Source organism: Chelonoidis abingdonii, chromosome 9 (genome assembly GCF_003597395.2).
Source record: "Chelonoidis abingdonii isolate Lonesome George chromosome 9, CheloAbing_2.0, whole genome shotgun sequence".
In the NCBI taxonomy this organism is placed as follows: domain Eukaryota; kingdom Metazoa; phylum Chordata; order Testudines; family Testudinidae; genus Chelonoidis; species Chelonoidis abingdonii.
Window position 1 is genome coordinate 47,569,012 of NC_133777.1, and position 21,370 is coordinate 47,590,381.

At 46.5% G+C, this 21,370-nt stretch overlaps 1 protein-coding gene across 1 annotated transcript; it reads left to right on the top strand.

Moving 5' to 3' along the window:
• The first annotated feature begins 14,008 nt into the window (after window positions 1-14,008).
• On the top strand, window positions 14,009-19,871 carry LOC142047290 (uncharacterized). The gene is made up of 8 exons (XM_075069086.1): window positions 14,009-14,077; window positions 15,184-15,273; window positions 16,005-16,063; window positions 16,456-16,613; window positions 17,223-17,347; window positions 17,828-17,886; window positions 19,482-19,618; window positions 19,708-19,871. Exons 1-8 carry the CDS (start codon window positions 14,009-14,011, stop codon window positions 19,869-19,871), a joined length of 861 nt encoding a protein of 286 aa, XP_074925187.1.
• Window positions 19,872-21,370: the final 1,499 nt, after the last annotated feature.

Below are 21,370 nucleotides of genomic sequence, written 5' to 3' on the forward strand. Positions count from 1 at the left end.
CCTTTCTACTTGCACTTACTACTTGAATAGAAAATTAGAGCCTGTAGTACTTCCGGTCACTCTCAGATCCCAGAGAGAACACAGACAGAGAAAAAAACACACAAATAAAGACTTACCTCCACTGAGATTTGAAAGTATCTTGTCTCCTGATTGGTTCTCTGGTCAGGTGTTGCAGGTCACTGTTTGTTAACCCTTTACTGGTGAAAGAGACATTAACCCTTAGCTATCTGTTTATGAGAGGTATCCTGCTGGGTTTTATCTTACAACATACAGAGCATGGCCAGCAGGGGGCTTGATGCAAAATATCTGTCTGACACCAATTCTTTCTCCATTGACCAATTTAATACGGTTTAATCCACCCCATCCACTGCATCGTTCAACAGCCAATGGCCTAGTTCTTTAAAATATTGTCAGCCAAATACCGTGAGTGAAATATTTCAACCAAAAGTTCTTTGTAACAGCTGGAAGCAGCTTTAAAAAAACCAAGGTGCTGGGAGAGGGGTCTAGGACCAGGGGAAGTTAGGGTGACTCGATCCAGTGCTGTCTGTGAGGAAACAGTCATGAATCAATTAGTGCTATCGCTGAGCAACAGGGATTGTCCAGTCTGACATTCATAATTTTTTTTGCTGGCAGTTTTAGCCCCTTCATGGGAGTTGCTATTTTGTGCTTACCTGAGGGGAGCCTCAGCCATTCTGTTACAATCAGTCCCAAAGTCTTTGTCTTGTCTTGTCTGAAGCTCTGGTGTTACAGTGGGGCCAGAAAAAGGAACCCAGGATGGCCACATCAGCTGACAATCAGTTATTTTTATTCTGGCTGATGCCCCTGTAGATAGCTGAAGAGCAAGCCCCCCTCCCCAGCCATGATAACAATGCTCATGGTTATTCAAGCCTGGGCCCGCCCAAGCAATTCCACGTATACAATTCAGCCCTGACCCTCTCCTACATGATGAATTGGAACCACATCTACCTCTGCCATGATATCTTGTTTTGTAGCTAAGTTACCCCCTAGCTATTCCCCTATAGGGCCCTAACACAGTTTAGCCTATGCCCCTTAACCTCTATGCTTCGAGGTTTCTGCCCTGCCCTTCCTAATGTACAGTAGGTTTTAAGACAGTGCTTCTATGAAGCCTTCTGATAACGAATGGAAGAGTTCACCTCCTCCCTTAGCAGCAAGAATCTGCCCCAGTGACAGGATCATTCATGAGAGGAAAACTTGCCCAATGTGGCAGGAAATCCAGAGATTTGTGGAGGAAGGAGCAGCCTGAGCCAGTCTCATCCATAGACCAAAGAAAATCCTTCTTCAGCTCTCCCCAGCAGACAGTATGGCAGAAAGAAGCAGTACCTCAAATATCCTGGGGTCAATGAAAGAGCCTAATATCAGCCTACCAAACCCCAGCCAGGTACCAGAAAACCCTTCCTCCAATCTTCACACAGAAAGGACAATTTGAGGGCCAGAAGGCAACCACATTTTCCTGGCATGAGCAAGGTCCTGGGCAAGCTGAGTCTATAAAGCTTTGTCCCCCACTAGCAGTTTTGTTTTAAATTTCCCACTGTTCCAGCCCCTCCAGTGGTAGCATTGGTGAGATCCCTAGCATAGCCACTGGCATTTTAACTACCATGTCCTCTAGACCTTTCTGAGCAAGTGTAACCCTGTCGGGAGCGTGTGATACAAATCTCCCCATGCCGATCCACAGAGGACATGAGTTATTAGGGCTGTTTCACACACACAGCTTTAGCTCAAGCTGGAGCAGCATGTGCCTTTTAGCTCTGGAAGTGCCTTGTCCGAGCCTTGGCCAAGGTGGCTGTAAGTGGGGGCTCAGCTGGGATTCAAACTGCTGTGGGTGTCAGATACTTGGGATGTGCTTTTTTGGTGCAGCAGAAGCATGCAATATAACCCCCTGCTCAGCATGTGGTAGAAGTCCACCTCCGGGCTGGTCTGCAGAGGGTATGAGTTGTTGTAGCTCCTGGCTCTGGAGCCTTGGCTGTAGCTGTTAGCAGTATTTATGCACACTGTGTTGCCAAGAAGGTGGCTGACACGTAAGCATCTCTTCCATCACCTTTGTTGATGCAGGCATGAGTCCCACGAACACTTCTGCTTATTGATGAATGGCAGCCCTGTGCTGTTTCAGATCTGATCTACACAGCTTTGCTGCTCCACCTCAGCCCTGACCTGCAGTGCTCCCTGCTAGTCCAGTCCTGAGCCTGTCTTAAATGGACACTACCAATCACTTTGGCCACAATCATTATGGCAACATTTTCTGCCTGTGACCCTTAGCTATCTATTTATGACAGACCTCATACATGCGCACGCATCTTGCACCTGGCTTCAGTTAAAAGCATCATTGTTTCCTAGCAGATGGGTCTTTTGAGGTTGAAGGTTTGCCACAAAGAAAGAGAGACAAAAAATATTTTGAATGTGGAAAGAGCTGAGGAAGGAACATGCCCAGAACACATTCCCCTGACCTAGACAGGCACAGTCTTCAAGCCAGAAGCATACAGGCATGCATGAATCCATTCGGCCTGACCAGAACCTGGCCTTTGGACTTTGGTTATTTCTCTGTCTCCCACCCTGAGGATGCTTTGCTTCCCCTCCAGGTGAAACCAACACAGCTGTTTGTAGAAGCACTCTAACAAAGCCCTGGCTGTTACACATATGCATCCCAGCTAAACCATAGCATGGGGAACAGAGCTCAAGACCTTCCGCTTCAAGCCCCTGCTCTTGGAGCTAAAGCAGAGCTGCCAAGGGCTTGGTGTTTCACATGGCGCGCATGGACTGGGCAGTTCCATCACATCAGCTTGCTTCCCAGCTGTTTTACAGGCCATCTAGCAGAGCTGCAGGCAGGTCACAGGGGCTCCCATGCAACTGTTTTCTTTGGGCCCTCAGGTGCTGCTTCAGGGGTTGTATTGGCTGCCTTTCCCCCTCTGCTCTCTATGCTTCCCTGCTGGAGCCCAGGCAGAGATGTATAGGGTGCAATTATAGTGAAGGGCGATGGTAGAAAATCAGGTAGTTGGCTAATATCCCATTAGCAGGGGGAGGGCAGACAGGACAAAGGTACAGTGGGAGGCAGGAGTGGAGAAATAAAAAGCTAACTGAGGGGCAGGATAGGAGGGTAAAATGGGGAGACAGAGGGCAAAATGGAGACCCAGGCCAGGTAGTGAGACGGGGCATTTTTGCACGGTGTGACAGGCAGCTTAGCTTGACAACCAGCCAGACAATTTGACTGTTAGGGTTGGATTTGCAGCAGCACCTAACAAGTTAGGCACCTAACCCCTGGGAATTTAGATGTCAAACTTCTTTTGAAAGGCCCACCTTTAACGCTGGGAGAGTGCTGAGATTAAAACAGCAGAGTTTGTTGTTGTTGACTAAAGCCTCACAAATCAGGGTAGGAATCCTGGGTTCCTGTAATCTGAGCGTGAAACACTAGTTGCAGGGCTGATGGTGTCCCCCAGCAGGGGGAGAGGCTGTTAACAGCAGCAGGCAGGGCCGTCCTTAGGATTTATGGTGCCCTAGGCGGGATTATTAAACTGGTGCCCATGAGCTGTCTTGCTCTTAGCAACACAAACATAAGCTTACACTATTGGAAAACTTGCCAGATGCATGTTATTAAAACCAGTTTAACTTAATGCAGCACATTGTAATGCTGATGGACTAGCACTAAAGAAGCAGCTCTATAGAAAAAATTCTGTTTTGACAGAATGATGCAAATAATATAATTTTTTTAATTTGTCAACATTTTATTGGAAATTTCTTTGAAGAGGTATTGAAAACAAGGATTAGTTTTTAATTAAAAGCAATCTTTCTGGCTTTTTTGGCTGCAAAATCAGTAAGAATGTCATTGTCTGACAAAGACAAAGTGATGTCTTGTTTGATTGCAAGAATAGCAAGACCAGTCAAGTGTTCCTGACTCCTTGTAGAGCGAAGATAGTTTTTAATGAGCTTTAGTTTTGAGAAACTCCGTTCTCCTGATGCTACTGTTACAGGAATTGTCAGTAAGAATAACGGTGACAATGTACACATTAGGAATATGTCAACAAGTGCGTGGTTGAGTAAAACTGTCAATGTCATTATCGATTTTTGCATGTGGCAACATTGAGGACAGTGTACTCCAAATCTTCATACAGTTCAAGTTCCCATTTTAATCAAACATTTGCCGTGCTCAGGAGGCTTTATGGTCGACATCCACGTGGTGGGCAGGGTGCCATGTGATGCCAGGGCCTCTAAGTGCACCTGGTATGAGAGTTCACAAGCATAAACGAAATTGGCGGCATTTCAGCGGAGTGACTCTTGGCATGATGCCACTTGCTGCTGATAGCAAGCGCGTCATCAGAGGCGTACACTGAAATGCCACCTGAATTTGGAGCGCTTAGCGGATGTACGTAACTGAACAAGGTTATTCGTCTGGTGAGCCAAGATATGAAAAACTTGGGAACACTGCTCTGGTTACTTGACATTTGTCAATTAGTTGCTCTGTTTTCCTATTTGTTGAATTTTGTCTGATTCAGAACACTATCAGACTGAGTGAATGGAACTCCAGGCAAAGTGGTGAGTGGGCCAGCACGGGGTTACTAAGCTGCTGCCTGCTAAGCCTTGTGCGCTGGGGTTCCTGGGGTACCAGGAGCTGTGGGTCTGAGTGGGAGCGTGGAGGAAAAGGTGAAATTGGGCAGCAGCCAGAACCCAGAGAGTGGCGGGTCTGAGCCCTAGCCCCATCGCTGCATGCCATCAAAAATCAGCTTGCATGCCACCTTTGACACCATGTGCCGTGGCTGCTACCCCTGTCTATACACTAGTAGAGAGATGAGCATATTACATTGTTGGAGGGCTCTATTTAGCAGTAACAGGGACTATAGGAAAGTAGGCAACATTTTTTTTGTTTCTCTGATGAACTGCCCACTCCCTTCCCATACCAAACTGTCACAAATAATTGTCAACAACTTAATTTTCTGTTTTTTGGCTAGATATTGATTTAAAAAAAATGAAATTGAATTCAGAATTGTTAGAAGCATTTTTGAAAACAAATTTGTTAAATGACACTTTAAATGCAACACAGTACTGCTTTCATGCTTGCTCCCCCCCAGCCTCTGGCCAACAGCTCAGAGAGGAGAATAGTTTGGAAACTGCAGGTACCTCAAAAATCCACCTCTGTGTCAATGGTCAACCAGCAGCAGCAACCTCAGTGCTATCACACACCAAAGGGCACCGCTGCAGCCCAACACGACCATGGTGAAAGTTAGCACAGCATCTGATCTCAGGGACGGGGCACCCATGGAGCCACAGCAGCTCATCCTGCCCTGTGCATCTCCCCCTGGATGAGATGGATCACTGCCAGTCTGGGGGAGAGATGCACTCCCCAGTTAGGGTGACCAGATCCAGATGTCCTGATTTTATAAGGCCAGTCCCGACATTTGGGGCTTTGTCTTATATAGGTACCAGTTACCCCCACCTAGGGTGACCAGACAGCAAATGTGAAAAATCAGGACGGGGGTGGGGGGGAATAGGAGCCTATATAAGAAAAAGACCCAAAAATCGGGACTGTCCCTATAAAATTGAGACATCTGGTCACCCTGCAGGTGAGTTCCTTCCCTCACCCCTTCCCAGAGACCCCAGCAGCCAATCCCCTCCCTCAGACTATGCTGCATTCATCTCTCTCTAGGACCCAGCAGCCCTGCTCTTACATGCTCCACTGCTTCCCATGTGTCCAGGCTCCCAGCAGAGCACTGCCCCCAGACCTAGTGGTGCCCTAGGCGGCTGCCTGTTCTGCCTATGGCTAAGGACGGCCCTGGCAGCAGGAGCCAGTGCAAGGGGAGGAGGCTGGATGCAACATGGCTGCTCGCCTGAGACGGCATCTCTCTTTCTCTCCATGAAGACATTTATTCCATCCCATCCATTGCTCCTTTCCTCAGCAAAAGACCCAATGTTGCTGGAGGACTGTCAACTAGTTACACTGAGTGAACTATTTAAACCAGCATTTCTTTAGGACAGCAGGAAACAGTCATTAAAATCTGAGAAGGAGGAGATGGGCCTAGGCTTGAGGTGTATGGAGCTGACTCTATCCATATACATCTCTGTGATTTTAACCAAGAATCCACTATATTAATGGGGTAGTTGGCCAGCAGAGACTTCCTAGTACCCAACACAACCTTTATTTGAGTGATGCAAGTTTAATCCCCCATAGCATTGGCAGTTTCAGTGCAAGCTCTGCACTGAGGAGTTCTCTCTCTCCTCACCTTGTGGATGTCAGTCTCAAAGTTTTGACTGTTGCATTCTTTGTACCTATTGGGTTTCCGGGACTGGTGCATTCTTTGTAGCTGGTGGGGTTATGGTAGGAACCCAGGAAAGTTCGATAAATTGAAAAGCAGTGATTTTTATTCTGTCTGTTTATCCTCCCAGAGTGAGCCGCAGAGCAAACCATATCGCCTCATGCCTCCTGTCTCCCATCTGAGGCAGGGCCGTCAATAGCTTAACAGTGATACAGAACTGGCTAGGAGTTTTAAAAGAAGCTATGAGGAGCAAGTCCGTTGGCCCACTGAGGCTGTCATGCCTCATAACCAGAAAGTGGGGCTATTTAGAGTCCCCAACCCTCCACACCTGCTTTAATAATGACACAATCAGCAGAACAGCTTTACCATATAATATATAAAGATCACATTAATGGTTAACCAGCAAATTAATATTTCTGTTTGCCAAAGCAATATAATTCAGGTTACAGTTTCTGACATTGGGCTCTGACATTGTGAGTATGCAGCAGCATCACTCTAAGGCCCTGTGATGCCCGCCAGTCAGGAAAGAAACAAATCCACTTTTATTTCAAATTTCATGCAACATAGATACCTAGAAAGAAATAGAGTTTATAATAAAGCCTTGCATAGCTATAGTGCCATTGATCTCAAATGTGTTTGGCAAACAATGAATTAGGCCTCACAAAATCCCTACGTTGTTATTCTCCTCTCATACAGACTGAGTGACTTGCTGTAAAGTACTGAAAATATATTTGTTAATGGTATAGCTTAGCAAGGGAAACAGACAAGAGGAGTTGGGGTAACTGTAGTTCCTTGCTCTCCAAATCTTATAATTGTCTACCTAGATGCTCCCTTAAAGGGTATCATGGCCAACAGAAGAGCTGTTCCACGGGCTTATCGAACAGTCCAAGTCAGTTGGCCAGGCAGACTGCTAGAGCTGGCTTGGAGTGTGCTAAAACAATCCCCTGTGGGGAAACATGAATGCAAATTCTCAAGAAGTGTGCCAGCTTGATACTCCTAGAGACCAAAAGCTCTCTTTAACTCCAGGACAGATGGTAGCAGTCAGTGCTGGCTCCAGGGGTTTTGCCACCCCAAGCAGCCAAAAAAAAAAAAAAAGAAAGAAAAAAAGAAAAAGCCACGATCGTGATCTGCGGCAATTCAGTGGCTGGTCCTTCACTCCGAGTGGGAGTGAGGGACCCTTCGCCGAATTGCTGGACGGGCCGCCCCTCTCCAGAGTGGCCATCCCAGGTACCTGCTTGCTAAGCTGATGCCTGGAGCCGACCCTGGGAACAGTGCAAATGTAATCCATTGGGGAGTGTTCATTACAAGTCCCCCTCTGTAGTACTCCACAGAGGATGTGAGTCTGCTACATCTAGGGGGTGGAGAGAGTTGGTTTTAGTAGCTTATGTTTTTTTGTTATTTAAATTTTTCAGGTCCCAGGTTCAACCCTGGTATGTTGGCCAAGAGGGCACCTGTCACAGGAACTTTCCCCACCAATCTACCATAACCTTTGGAGCACCCACCTCTAAGGTTGAGTGGGTAACTCACTGGCCATTCGGTCCTGGGTTCTCCTGCTAAAATTGCCAAGAGTGGAGTCAGTTAGAATGGCAGCTGATCACCTGTCCAGTCGGAGCCAGACCCATTTCACATGAGCTTCTGAACAGCTGTTAACCATCCTGAGTTTAATCTGATGTCTTAATGAAATTTTCACCCTGTTGCTTCAAAAGTTCTTTCATTCTAACAACATCCTGCTAATCTTTCAAACGCTGACAGGAATACACCATGATCTCATAACTGACCTACTCTGGGCATACACTTGTTACCTACTAATGCAAAACCGTAAGAGCTAGTACCAGTCCCCTGAGCCATACAATCAGCTTCCTTTAGCCTAGCTCTTTTAATCCCCCACTAGACTTATTTCCCTGTTCCAGTCAGCACTGAATTGTGTTCTCAATTCTATCTTTACAGCTCTTCAAGCGGTAAATAGTGAGGAAGCAGTCGTATGATGCTGTCTTCAAACTCCAGCCTCCCTTCTGTAGTCAGAGAGGCTAGCTGGTGTTTCCCTCCTACCCATACTTCACAGCAGTAACATATAGAGGGCCTGTTCAGACAAACGTGGCATTCTGAGGAGCGTGTGTTGTGTTTTGGGGTCAATGGGCTGGAGGAACGTAACAAACACACACACACATTCAGAACCAGCAAAGGTTGACCATGCATTTCCCAATTCCTGTAGCCAAAGCATCACAGGAAAACTTGCATTCCTCCTCCTCCCTCCCGTTCTGATGGGAAGAGGTGTCACATGGAGAGGTGCAAAGTGGGTTAATGAGGAACCTGGCCATCTGGGACTCAGCAGGTACTTCCTGCCTTGCATTCCCCTCCCCTATGCCAATGAAATAAAAAAGCAGGCCTGTGGGTTGCTGTTTTGTATCCTTCCTCTGTGTGGGGGTGACTGGTCAGTAGCTCTAAGGTAAGACTAAGTAGGAGCTTGTTGAAAATCAGTGCCCTTGGTTAAGGGGATTGGGGGAATAGTTGCTTAGACTATGGCTCTCATTCTGAAAGTATCATTGCCTGTTTGAAGTTTGTTTGGTTCTGTTGTGGGTGTTTGGCTATAGGTCATTCCTTAAAAGTGAAACTAGCTCCTTAAGAGGGGTAGCTTTAATGTCCACCTGGAGTGACTTGCAGGGCTTGAGTAGCCTACAGGATTCTTGGGTGCTCATTTCACAGTATGATGATTCCTGCTTTCCCTCTACAAGGTATCTAGTAAGTGCTTGTGTCATGCTAGCATTGTCTTAAGCAGCTAGCCTAACTGACTGTATGTAGGAGGTTTGTTGAGGAGACCTGGGATAAGAAAGTTAGAAGTGGAAAACTTGTTGACAAACCTCTGATCTTGACTTTTTTTCCCTGGGCCTGTGTTCATGTACTGCTTTCTACAAGTGCACTGAGCATGCATATGAAAGTGGTGGGGGAAGAAGCCATAGAAACTCTCCTGGGGGGAAAAAAGCTAAAATTCTACTTGGAGCTGTTTTCTACAGCAGTTCTAAGTGAGAACAAGAAGTTGGGAGTCCCTAGAGCTTATCTTTCCCTTCTGTGTATGCCTTTTCTGGTGGCCCTTGCCCTTGCATGTACTTGCCCACCCTGGCTTTGGAGGGGGCAGCCTTATTTTGCTTAGGACTGTGCATAGCAAGCAAGTGTTGGCTTCTTCATACTGGTCCACTAGTTAACTCTAACCTAGACTGTCTAGTGTCCATCCATGTCTAGAGTGCTCTCATGTTGTGTGATCATGAGTTGCCTATGGCTGTAGCTAGGGATGGTTATGACTCATCAGTGCTCACTAACTTTTTAATAAAGCTTCATCTCAGTTAGCCCCAAAGCAAGTGTAGCATTTAATTGCCTTGAATGTCTTCCACTATCTGTAGATGCTGCTTCAGCTCTAACCTTGCTGTGACTACAAGGTATGCTTCTGCTTTTGCATTAGACTCCCTTCACAAACCTTCAAGACACACAATGCTTAGCTTGAGATGGTTATGGGTATACAAGTGCAGTTCCTGCTGTAGACCTAGGGGCTGGTGGGTGCTTGGCATACTAAAGCTATGTGCCCACAGCAAACTAGGGGCATGTATCCCAGTTTGCATACACCACTGTTATGCACAAGTATGTGTAGCTGTGGTAGAATGGGCCGTGGCAGCACAGCTTAGCCATGTCAAGTACTAACTGGCCTGACCCCTGTGGATGAGTAGCTTCTACAAGTGTGTATCTGAGCTGCGAGGCTGTAGTGTAGATGTAGCCTAAAGAGGTCTCTAATCTGGGCTCTGCCTCAGGATTTGGAATAGGCTCCCACCCTTCCTTCCTCAGCCCCTCTAGTTACACTGCAGTGTGTTTATCTTGTGATAGTTGCACCACTGGAATGTGGGTAGAAGCTGCTAAAGCTCTTAAGTGGCTACTTGCCATAGACTTTTCTTCATGGCTCCTAGGTTTGAGTTCCCTACCAAGCCTACATATTAACTGTAGCTGACAAGCTCTGATCTGCCAGCTGGGGTGCAGCGATATCCTTGGCAAACTGTCCCACATACCTCTCCTTGGAGTCAGTACCATAAGAATAAAGTGTCCATTCTTCCCAGTGTCTGTAACAAGGGGGTTGGAGGAATACATGTGGTGGGTGGCTTCTGTTTTGTTTCTGGGTTGGTGGCTTTCTCTCTTCCTTTAAACTTCCTCTTTCATCCCCTCCAGAGCAGAGCTTCATGTGTAATTGGTGACCTGGAGGGCTGGAAAAGGAAGGCATCTCTCTGCTCCGGGGGGGCGTTAAATCTAGCCCAGTACTTGCAGTCTGCACTGTTGCATATTCTGAGGTCCCATCTAAACAACACTTTTTAAGTAGTTGAGGGAACCCATTTAAAACTGTAACACTCCTATTTAAGAGCTGGCATGTTAATACTCAACAAAAGACAATTGCTGCTGTAATTGTGTGTGGTGGGAGACCATGAGGCTCTGGCTCTTCCTTGATCACTGTCAGAACTGACCAGTTAAAAGAAAACAAGCACTAGGCTAGAACAAAATCTATCCAATGTTTTTTCTCCCATCACCAATGTTAAATAGGCTCTATCTGAGATTAATTTGAGGAACTGCTTGGTTTGAAACCAGCATAGGAAGGTCCTGGTTTAAAGTCCTAGTTAAAAACCTCCTTGCCTTTTTCAGGGAAAGGGTAGCAGTAGAAAACTCATTGCATACCTTGATAAATGGCAAGGAACTTATTGACTCAACTTCTGGAGTCACCTTGCACAGGTTATTCAAGGTATTAGTTTAGTCTTCCATTTGCAGTTGGGCTAGTGGATCCCTTGGGTGCATGAGGATATGAGCTATCAAAGTAGCCCCTAGCTTAATTAGGGAATACTACAGACTAAAGCAACAACTGTATCTCCTAATTCTTCACAGCTGAGCTGCCATGATGAGATTGCCCATGATAAATCATGGAGCAGGACCACCACATATGGATGGGTCTTGCCCTGAAGACTTACCAATGGCTCTCCTAAGGAGGAGAAAAAGCACCATGAGAGTAACCCCATGCCCTGCCACTGCCTTAGTGACTGTTGCCAAAGGGCATAGATGGCAAATCATATTAACTATAGTCACTTGCTTCCTTGCTTGCACCATTGCATGTAATGAAGGGTCTTCAGCTACTCCTTGTCAGAACCCTCTTGGCAATATGTCTACATCTTCACCCTTGCAGCCTGACTTATTGTTATCCCAGAATGCTACTGTTGGCATCTTGATGAAATCCAACAACTACTTACTGAACCACCTTGTAAAAGGGCAAACTGGCTTGCATGCTACTGGGGAAAAACATGCTAGAAGCTTACTGGCAGACTCTGTAGGCACCACAGACCAACTACGCCTTCCAGAAGCCAAATGGAGTGCCTTAAGCCAGATCTCTGCACTTCCATTCAAGCTTGATGGAAAAGGGAGCCTGCGGTATCGATCGGGAGCTGCCAAGAAAGATAAGAGTGGCATTGACTCTAAGACTCTGAGACCTGAAACTTCTCTGGCTCTTGATGTGCTAGCTAAAATTACAGGCTTCTCTTCTAAGCATTCCCCTAAGGGGCTACAGGCATCCTCTAAGGCGGACCTGATGTTCTCCCCACATGCACCTGGAGCAATGGACTCTAATTACCCTGCAACAGTACCTAGTACTCTGTCCCAAACACCATCACTTCTGATAGATGTGGACTTCTTGCAGTATGATCCATCGCACTCTGCTCCAAAAGCATCTGCACAGCCCCTAAAAGCTTCTCCAGATACTGCCTCTGTTGCTCAGTTAAGGCCAAACTCCAGTTTGACACAACAAGCTGCTGCAGACAGTCTCACTAGTGAGGCATGGGGTCTGTATAAAATGACCCACTTTACCACACTAATGGCTCGCAGCACCAACCTAGATCAGAGGGCCACTAGTGTCTTGCCTACATTCCTGAACTCTGCACCTCAGATATCTAGGACTAGCAAAGAACCTTCTTATTTAACATCACTGACCACAAGTCCTGCTATGCCAGCCAGCCCAACTGTTGTTCCCACACAGAATAACTTAATGATGAGTACCAATTTCCCACAGTCTACATCTCTGGAAGCAACTAATGTTGGCCCTGCAGAACTGATTGCCAGTAGGTGGCCAGGTTCTTCCCCCATATCAAGTGGTGTGGCTGCTCATGAAACTGAAGTGTCAGTGTGGCTTGGTACTGTCCCTGGGGCACAGCCAGGGTCTCTAACACCATCGTCTCTTTCAGGAGAAAGTTTCTTAGACACATCCCCCAGTGTAACTGTGCCCACACCGGAACACAGCTCCTCTGAACTACCTGATGTGACTAAATTCACATTGAGTGCTCTTTCTGTTAGCATGTCACAATCCACTAACCTGCTCCCAGCCCCAGTATCTATGGGAAGACTGCCCTCTGCCAAACCAGTGGCCAGCACTTCATCTTATGCACCATTGCATGTAGGTGACCTGAGCTACTTCACAGAGCACCCATCTCCTCCTGGGCTCCCTACTGCTCCAGACACCTTAGCAGGCCCCACTGAAGGGGCAGAGACTGAGAAGCAGCTTACTGCAGCAGTACTGATGGCTGTCACACCCACTGTTAGAGTCTCAACTAGTTGGCCAACACTACCTGTACCTGCCAGCACTACTGCACAATCTCATCCCCCATCTGGTGCACCAGCCTCACCATTAAAGGTAACTCTTGCTGGTGTGGTGCATTCAAGTTCAGTAGACATTTCATCTGGGTTTCCCTCACAGAGTGGTGTAGGGACAGATCTCCCTATTGCTCTGTCTAGACACAGAGGAACCAGGGCTCACATACCCTCAGTTCCCAAGCCAGCCACTGCTGGGCTGGGCCAGCCACTAGTTCTAACTACTAGTTTATCAGAATTATCAGACATTCCAGCTGATCTTGAGACATCAAGCTCTCTGGTGCTGGAAGAGACCTCTCCTGAGGCCTTTTCAGAACAGACCATTCTCTCTGGAGTCCCTCGTGGTCTAGTAACTAGTGCTAACACTTTCACTGGTGCTGCAGTCAGTGATATGACTCAGCTGACTGGAGGTGTTACAGAGGGTCCCCCTTCAGTTGCAGCTGGAGTTAGCCTTTCCTCAGCCACAGAGCCCCTTGATCATCTCAAACTTGATGTAGAGACTGCCAGCACTTCCTCTACAGAGAGAATCCTGCCAATGGGACAGCTAGGTCATAGGCTGAAAGAGCACACTACTGAGATGGCATGTGCTGGCTCTGATTCCACTAGCTGTCCAACCTGGGTGTCTGCTGACCTTAATACAGCTGCAGAACAGAAGAGTTCTCCTAGCCTTGCTATTACACATGCTCCTGCCAATCTAACAATAGTTGATCTCTCTCAGAAATCAATGAGAAGTGTCTCCTCCAAGCCAGACGCTCCAGTTGCTGGTACCAGTCAGGCTTTGACCTACTCCACAGTCCTGACTAGTGTGAAGCCTATTGCAGGCATCCTGCATGAAGACACTGCAGCCTTTTCTCCATCCCATATTCTGCCTATTAGCAAAGGCCCTAGAACTCAGTCTAGTATTTCTGCTTGCTGCCCTGAGACATCCCCTAGTGTCCCAAGAGCCAGTACAGCTGCAAACATCACTAGTGCTACCCTCTACAGGGAATTACTTAAAACAATGAAGTTCCTTGATAAAGAGCAGACTCAGCCAACTACTGAAGTAGTGGCTAAAATGCTTACTAGCTCCTCAGAGCTCCTGCTCAGAGCTTCAAGTGATGCTCCAACTACAGAGCTGCTTTCCAGTTCCAGTTCAAGTTCAACAAAGCCCCAAGCTCAACCAGCACGTAAGCATTATTCACTCCGTAGACCAGGAATGAGAAGAAGGCTGTCCACCCCAGCTGACTCAGTCTTATCCCACTCAACCACAACTCTGCCTAGTGGGACGGACATCCAGCCAAGGCCAAAAGTGCACACTTCTCCACAGGATAAGACCTTCCCTATGTTGCCCTCTAAAATAAGTAGTGATACAAGTGCCAGAATGACTGATGCAAATGTCACCCATTCCACTCCCTGGGACCTAAACAGGACAGGGCTAGCATTGCTTGTTGGCTCATCTCCTATTGGAATGAAACATACTCCAGTGCCTATAACAGCAGCCGGTGTCTCAGTAACCTCCACTACAGCTGCATCATCAGAATGGAAGCCCACATCAGCAACTCTGGGAGAACACAAAATCCCAGGTGTGTCTACAAAGGCTGCAAACTTCAGTGGGTTGGCCTCTGAGTCTACAGTCACTGCTATGGCACCTGCTGTTGGGTTGATGTCCACAAGCACAGCTGTGTCCAAGGCTACACCAATAAAAAACAGAACGGCTGCTCCACTGCCATCACCTCCAGCACGAAGTGCAACTACTCTACTTGCTAATATTAACCTTACACAATCTTCTGGGCTGAAAGCTCCCATTTTCCAGTCCCTCACTGAAACCAAACCTAGTGTGGTGACTTCCCTCCATAGTACCCCCAGTATTCCACCCGCAATAAAGACCACTGCCCTGCTGACTAGTGCCAGAACTTCAACCACAGCTGGCTTGCAGCTTCCTACTGTACCAAAGCCAACTAGGCTGATGCCTTGGAACAAAACCACTGTATCACCGTTGCTGATATCTCCTACATCAACCTTATCCACACGCTTGCTGCTAATCTCCCAACACCTTTCAACAGATAAAACAGACCTTAGTGTATTAACTAAGATGATGGCTGCAAGACAGAACTTAACCACAGCTGCAGTGACTACCAGGCAGGTGGCTACAACAAAAACTGGTATTTCAAAGCAGATTCTGCCTGAATCCAAGGTTCCAACACTAAGTTTCTCCCCTAAGGGAAAGACTAGGTCTGCAAGTAGACTTACATCACCTTCACTGCAGTTGCCTGTGCATATCCTACCTCTGCAGTTCCGTCTTATTAGAATTGCTTACACAGAACTCCTGAAGAACAAGTCTTCTGATGATTACAAGAAGCTGGAGAAAGAAGTGAAGTTAACTGTAAGTAGAACTACTCTAAATTCCAACACTTTCAGAAGTCAACCAGTTACTAGAGCTGAACTTGGCTCCTCTGGTTGCCAGGCTGCAACTGAGCAGTTACCTGTAGCTTTGTTTTCAGTTCATGTTGGCTATGAAGACTCCTCCTCTGAGGAGGAGTCTTATCTAGCCCATAACAATCCTAAGTAGGATTCCTGAGGGGGTGGTGAACTACTACCCATCCATATCAGACTGGCATCTTTAATGACTATCCAGTGCACATACTTCTGCCACAGAACAGCCACAAGTTTGGTTTTGGTCATGCTCAACCCTACCCAAATGCAGACAAGCAGTCTGTAAGCAAGAGGCTTTGTCCTCCCAAATGATCCTCTGACCATAAGATGAATAAGGTAGCTCTAATGCTTGGAACACAATACTTGGACTGTGCTAAGGCAAATTCTTCTATGCACAGTGATGCTGAGATAGCATTTCCTATTTAATCCTTCAGACACATGTACACGCACACACCCTTCCCCTCCCCGCCCCCAGACTCTGGGCTTATCTGTTAGTCTTATTTGAATCTCTGCTTCACTTCCCAATTCAAGAACAATTAGTGTTGACTTCACTTCCTGGCTCTGTGCAAATGAGTCCAGGTTCCTACAAGTGTGACCACGCTTCCAGTAAGCCCTTGCTATTCATAGTGAAGTAACTTGTGAAAATCTGTGTACTTAACAAGTGGCTTTTCTTGTTTCCAGCTAAACAAGATGTTATCCAGCTATGAGAACTTTCTCAAAGCAAACATTCTCCAGTTTTTGTGAGTATCTTACACAACAAGCCCCAGGCCTCTGAGAAATACTAAGCTTTTAAACATGCTGTGCATAGATTCCATCACAGCTTCTAAGCCTCAGGTGGGGATCAAGTACTTCAAGTTGTCTTGTTTCCTGTCCCATCTGGATGGGACAACTTATCAAGTTTCACAACAAACAGGTTGGGTACACATAGTGATGGAAACTGTCTGCTAGAACAGACAGTAGGTGGCTATTGGCTGACACATGCCTTGGAGGAATACTAAGTTCATGCTTTAAATTGGTGTTCCTTTGGAATAGCCTCTCTAAAGCTGTGTGACTTAGGATTGTATCAGGTATTGTGCAAACACATCATGCTTCTGAACACTTCTAATCTAGCTGTCTCCCTGGCCTCTCACAGGAATGGCTCCATTATTGTTGAGAGTGAGGTTCTATTCCAGAAAGATGGCCCTGCTCCCACAAACTCTGACCTCATCCGTACAGTTGTCACAGGAGTGGAAAGGAAAATGGACACCTTTTTTTACTGGAGAGTGGATGTCAAGTCTGTCCGGTCAAATGGTAAGCACCTAGTCACTACAGGGCAATACAGTGCCCAGCAGCAGGGTAGAGCTTCCACTACCACTCCTCCTCATTCCCAGATGGCCACAGGAACAGTCAAGCCCGCCCTTCAATAACCAAGCCAGATGGTATGTGCCTCCTAGATGTGGCTTCTGCAATCTCCATGTACACTCAGTGACTCATCACAATTGGGTGATGGGAAGGGGTGTTGGCTCTCAATTAGGCACAAGCCATATAGTTGGAGTCTACTGTACCATGTTTCTTTATAACCATTCACTGTCATGTGTAAACTGCATCTGCTGCACTTTGCTTCAAGGAAAATATCAGAGTAGCATGCCCTTCCTGTGGCTTCTCCACACCTGAGATGGAGCATGCCTCCTGCCACCTTAGATTTGTTGGTACCCCATGCACTCTCCCCCTCTGGCCAAAACTTTACCTCCCCACAAATTAAAACAGTGGGTCTTCTAGTTTGGCCTTCAGGCCCAATGCCTATGCGTTGCTTCAACATCAGCTCTTCAGCATTAGACAGACAAGCAGGAGGGTGGCAGAGTAATGGCTTGGTGTCCTGTCTAGGGAATGTTACTACCATTCTGCCTCCTTCTTGTCTAGGTTTCAGCCTTGACAATCTAGAACCAGAAAAGCTGTCAGTCTCATTCACTGCTCTGAGACTCGGCTCGATTGCAGCATTTGGTGGTGTGGTTAGCCAGGGCCCTCTGGACCAACTAAACAATGTGGTATGGTAATGCTTATGCTGAATCATATGACAATGGATTAATGTTTCCCCTTATCTCCTGTAAGGGAAGAATGATAACCTCCTGGTTAAGGCATGGGAATGTGGGCTCTTCTGTCCCTTTGCAGGTATCAAGGGACATAATCAAAGTGGGGATAATGCTTTACAGTCCTGCAAGGCCAAGTGACTCACTAACTGTAGCAGAGGTCTTAGTGCCCTGCAAGTAGAGGCTAGTGGAGATAGTGCCACACAAGAACTATATGGCTGTAAATAGCAAACAGACCACGAGAATTCCAATCTAGTTCCACTGGGGTGAAAGGAAACAGCAGCTCAATTGCATATCAAGGATTGTGAGAGACATGGATATATAGTTAGAGGCTAGAAATGGCAGCCTAAGTAACTATTCCTAATTCAGTTGCTTCAGAAGGTGGATTGAGGAGGCTGGCGAAGCTGGGAAACAAATTGTCCCCTTTCTTCTCTGTAGGTGGCTCAGTCTCTGGGGGCCCTGTACAAAGTGAAGAACTTCTCCTTTGTCAGACTCAGGTATGGAAAACTCAAGAGGTGGTGGTTCCTTTCAAAGCTCTAGACCTTACTTGGAAGTGAAACATCCAGAAGCAGCCACTTGGCAGTGTGGGGGAACTCTGGCCAGTGCTAGGCGAAGTGCAAAGGAGCCAAATAACTTTCACTAGACTGCACAAGGCTAGACTGCTTTAGGGCACTGGTGGGGGGAGAGACCCTCTTCTGGGGTGACCTTAACCATTCAGCAGCTTCCAACTACCATTGACCGCAGGACAGCAGGCCTGAGACTCCCTGAATTGTAGGGCATATAGAGATCTTGCAATACATCTAGCTACCCACAAGATGTCGCTAGTATTACCGCTCTACCAAATACTCCCTCCCTAAGGAGCTCAATGACTTGCTCCTATTGCCACTGTTTGTAAGATAAACAGCTTTTTGATGCAGGAGAGGGTGGAAGGAACTGAAGCAGCGAAGTGGAGGCAAGAATCCAACACTGCATATAATATCCTTGTTCCATACATAGAACACTGAACATTCAGGATAGCAGGAGTCATAGAATATCAGGGTTGGGAGGGAGCTCAGGAGATCTAGTCCAACCCCCTGCTCAAAGCAGGACCAAACCCCCTCAGACAGATCTTTGCTCCAGATCCCTAAATGGCCTCCTTGAGGCTTGAATTGACAACTTTGGGTTTATCAGGCCAATGCTCAAACCACTGAGCTATCCCTGCCCAGATTGAGACAAAGAGGTAGAAAGCCAAGGTCTCCGTGATGTGATACTAACGGGACTCAGGAAAGTGCATCCTGTTCTGTTAATGAGAACTACCTCATGTCACAATGCAATAGTCTGTGATGAAAGACGTCTCAAATGCCTGAAGCAGCATGTTGGGCATTGGTCTCATTCTTGTTCTAGCACTGGCTTCAACCTAGTCAATAGTTTCTGGCTCTATATTGCAATAAAAATCCCTCCTCTGTTAATACAAAAGCCAATTAAAGGATGAGTAGGGTAATGTATTAATCATCCAGTCTTAGATGCACCTGCTGTGAAATAGTCCCATGCAGGGCTCTATCTGTTTTTAAATCCTGCTTCTGCATTTTCAGAAATGGATAACTAATCCCACTCCCCAGATTTCCTCCCCATGCTACTAAAATCCATTAATATACACATGGAATTCAGACACTACTTTTATCACTGTCACTAAAAGAATAAAACATATCTTGCTTAAACCATGTAAAATACTTAACTCAAAGAAAATAACTTGGCCATTTCCAAGATAGACTTGTCTTGGTAAACTGACAAGAGATTTAGTGTTTTCCTGCCAATTACCACAGTCTGTATGCATGGGGTTTGTTTTTGTTTTGTTCACTGAATTTGGTGGAAAAAGTACACTTTTTTTGAGCTCCTGCTATTAGGGCAGCAGGTCCTGTGGGATCAGACCTGTTGAAGGGCTTTATTGTGACTTAGTCTTTGCAGGGATTGCTATCAGAAATTAGTGACTCTACTGGATGGCTGCAGTACTGTTTCAGTAACAACTGAAATGTGGCAGCAAGTGTGCTGTCAAGCTTCCAGACCCTTGCTGGCTCTTATCTTTATGCCCTGCTAAAACTCTCTTCTCTCTTAGGGATATCAAAGGTGATCTGGAAATCTGTGGTGAAGCCTACATTGACACACATACTCATGCTGATGTCCACCAGGTTCTGCAAGTACTGAGGGGTCTTGTTAACTACTCTGTAGACTTGACAACTCTCTCTGTGGATGGTCAGTAACCTTCCCTCTGGTGCTGTTTCACTTGGCTGGTAGAGGCCACGGAACATTTATCTAGTTCTGATCTCTTCTTCCAATTCCAGATTCAAGGCTTAGCTTGCAGGTTTTCCCCATTTCCTTCCTGATCAAGAACAGGACAGTCAATGAGAAATTGTTGGATCACTCTTCTGTGGAACACCAGAACCTCACCAGGGACCTTGCTGATGTGGTAGGCATACCCAGTTTCCAGCCAGTGACCGCAGTGTAATCTGAAAGGTTTCTGGGGATGAAGACATGACCCTATAGAATCCCTCTTGAGATCTTCAGAGCAGAAAGGAGGAATCTAGAAAGCATTGCTTCAGGCTAATCCTAAATATAGGCCTTGGACTACTCCATCTGCTAGGAGAAGGAGCACTCAACTTGGAATAAAATAGTTTTATCATAATGGGTGCTCCAAGCTTCTGGAGACACTAATAATCCCCCAAGGCTCTCTAGTGAAACTAGACTCTCTTGAGGAGGACAGTCTGCTCTTTCTTGTTGCTCACTTAAATGATCACAAATCAAACAACTCTGTAAAATTCCATCAAACAAAAGCTTCAGCTGGAGGGCTGTGGTAGGGAAGGGGAGTTGCGAGATCAGCTACATGACTTAAGACTACACTACTGAAGCATGTTATGCTTAATCAGACTTGAGTGTCTGAGCTTCAAAGCTTCCTAATGTGGTGGTCTATATATGAGGATTTAGAATTTCAGGCTCAACCTAGAATATTGACCTGGACTTAAGGCATCTGAGTTACTCCAGACATGTATGTCCTTGCTGGAGCTCCACAATTCTAACTGGTGGGTGAAGCTAACTCTTAAGCCAGGGTCTGACTCCAGCTGAGAAGTGTCTCCAGCTCAACCCCATTCAGAACATGTTCTGAGTAGCTTGTTGGCAGAAGCTTCACAATGGGACAATACCTGTGGGAGGGGAACTAAATCAGTCTAACTCTTCCAGCTGATGCATGCCCTGAAGAAATACCAAGGCCTCCTGCAAGTGGTAATTCGAGACATCCTGTGAGTAAATACACTGCTTCTGTGTAGGCTGGAAGGCCTCTTGTCTGCCTCCTGCAAGATTGGTCCCCTGGTGTCACAAGTCTGGATTTGTATAAGATATAATCACTACTTTAGGATTAGGAAGATGGCAGCTGAAAGTGGCTGACCAAAGCATTTGTTTGTGGCACCTTTTTGTCTCTGACCATTATTGAGACTCGCACCCTATAGTAGTTTCTGGATCCAAAAAGCATGCCTCCCTCTTCTACCTACTAAGTTCCCACCAACTTCAGTGAGCTCTGCCTAGAAGGTAACCTTCTCCATAAGAAGTAGTGGATCTTAATTCCCATGCTGCCTAGAGCCTGTGATGATTCGGTGTCTAAGACTGAATGATTCCAGGACACAGCCCTGGGTAAAAAGCCATGGATCTGGCTTTCAAGTCCAGACAGCCTGTGGCCCTCTGGGTGGCTGCTACTGCACCTCACTGGAATCTATTGCTCTCTCCACAGGAGTGGATCCCTGATCTGTCATGGTGATGTGGTATTCCAGCATCCTACCCCAGCAAGTGCAGATGTTCTAAAGACTCTTGTTCGTTCAGTTGATCCACATGACATGTTGGCTGGGTCAGGTTTTCAGGTGGACCCATATTCTTTCACAGTGGCAGGTATGACTGCTTGGGGATCTAACTGAAATATTAGATGTCTTCAGTGGGGTGTTGGTCAAGTTCTGAAGTCTT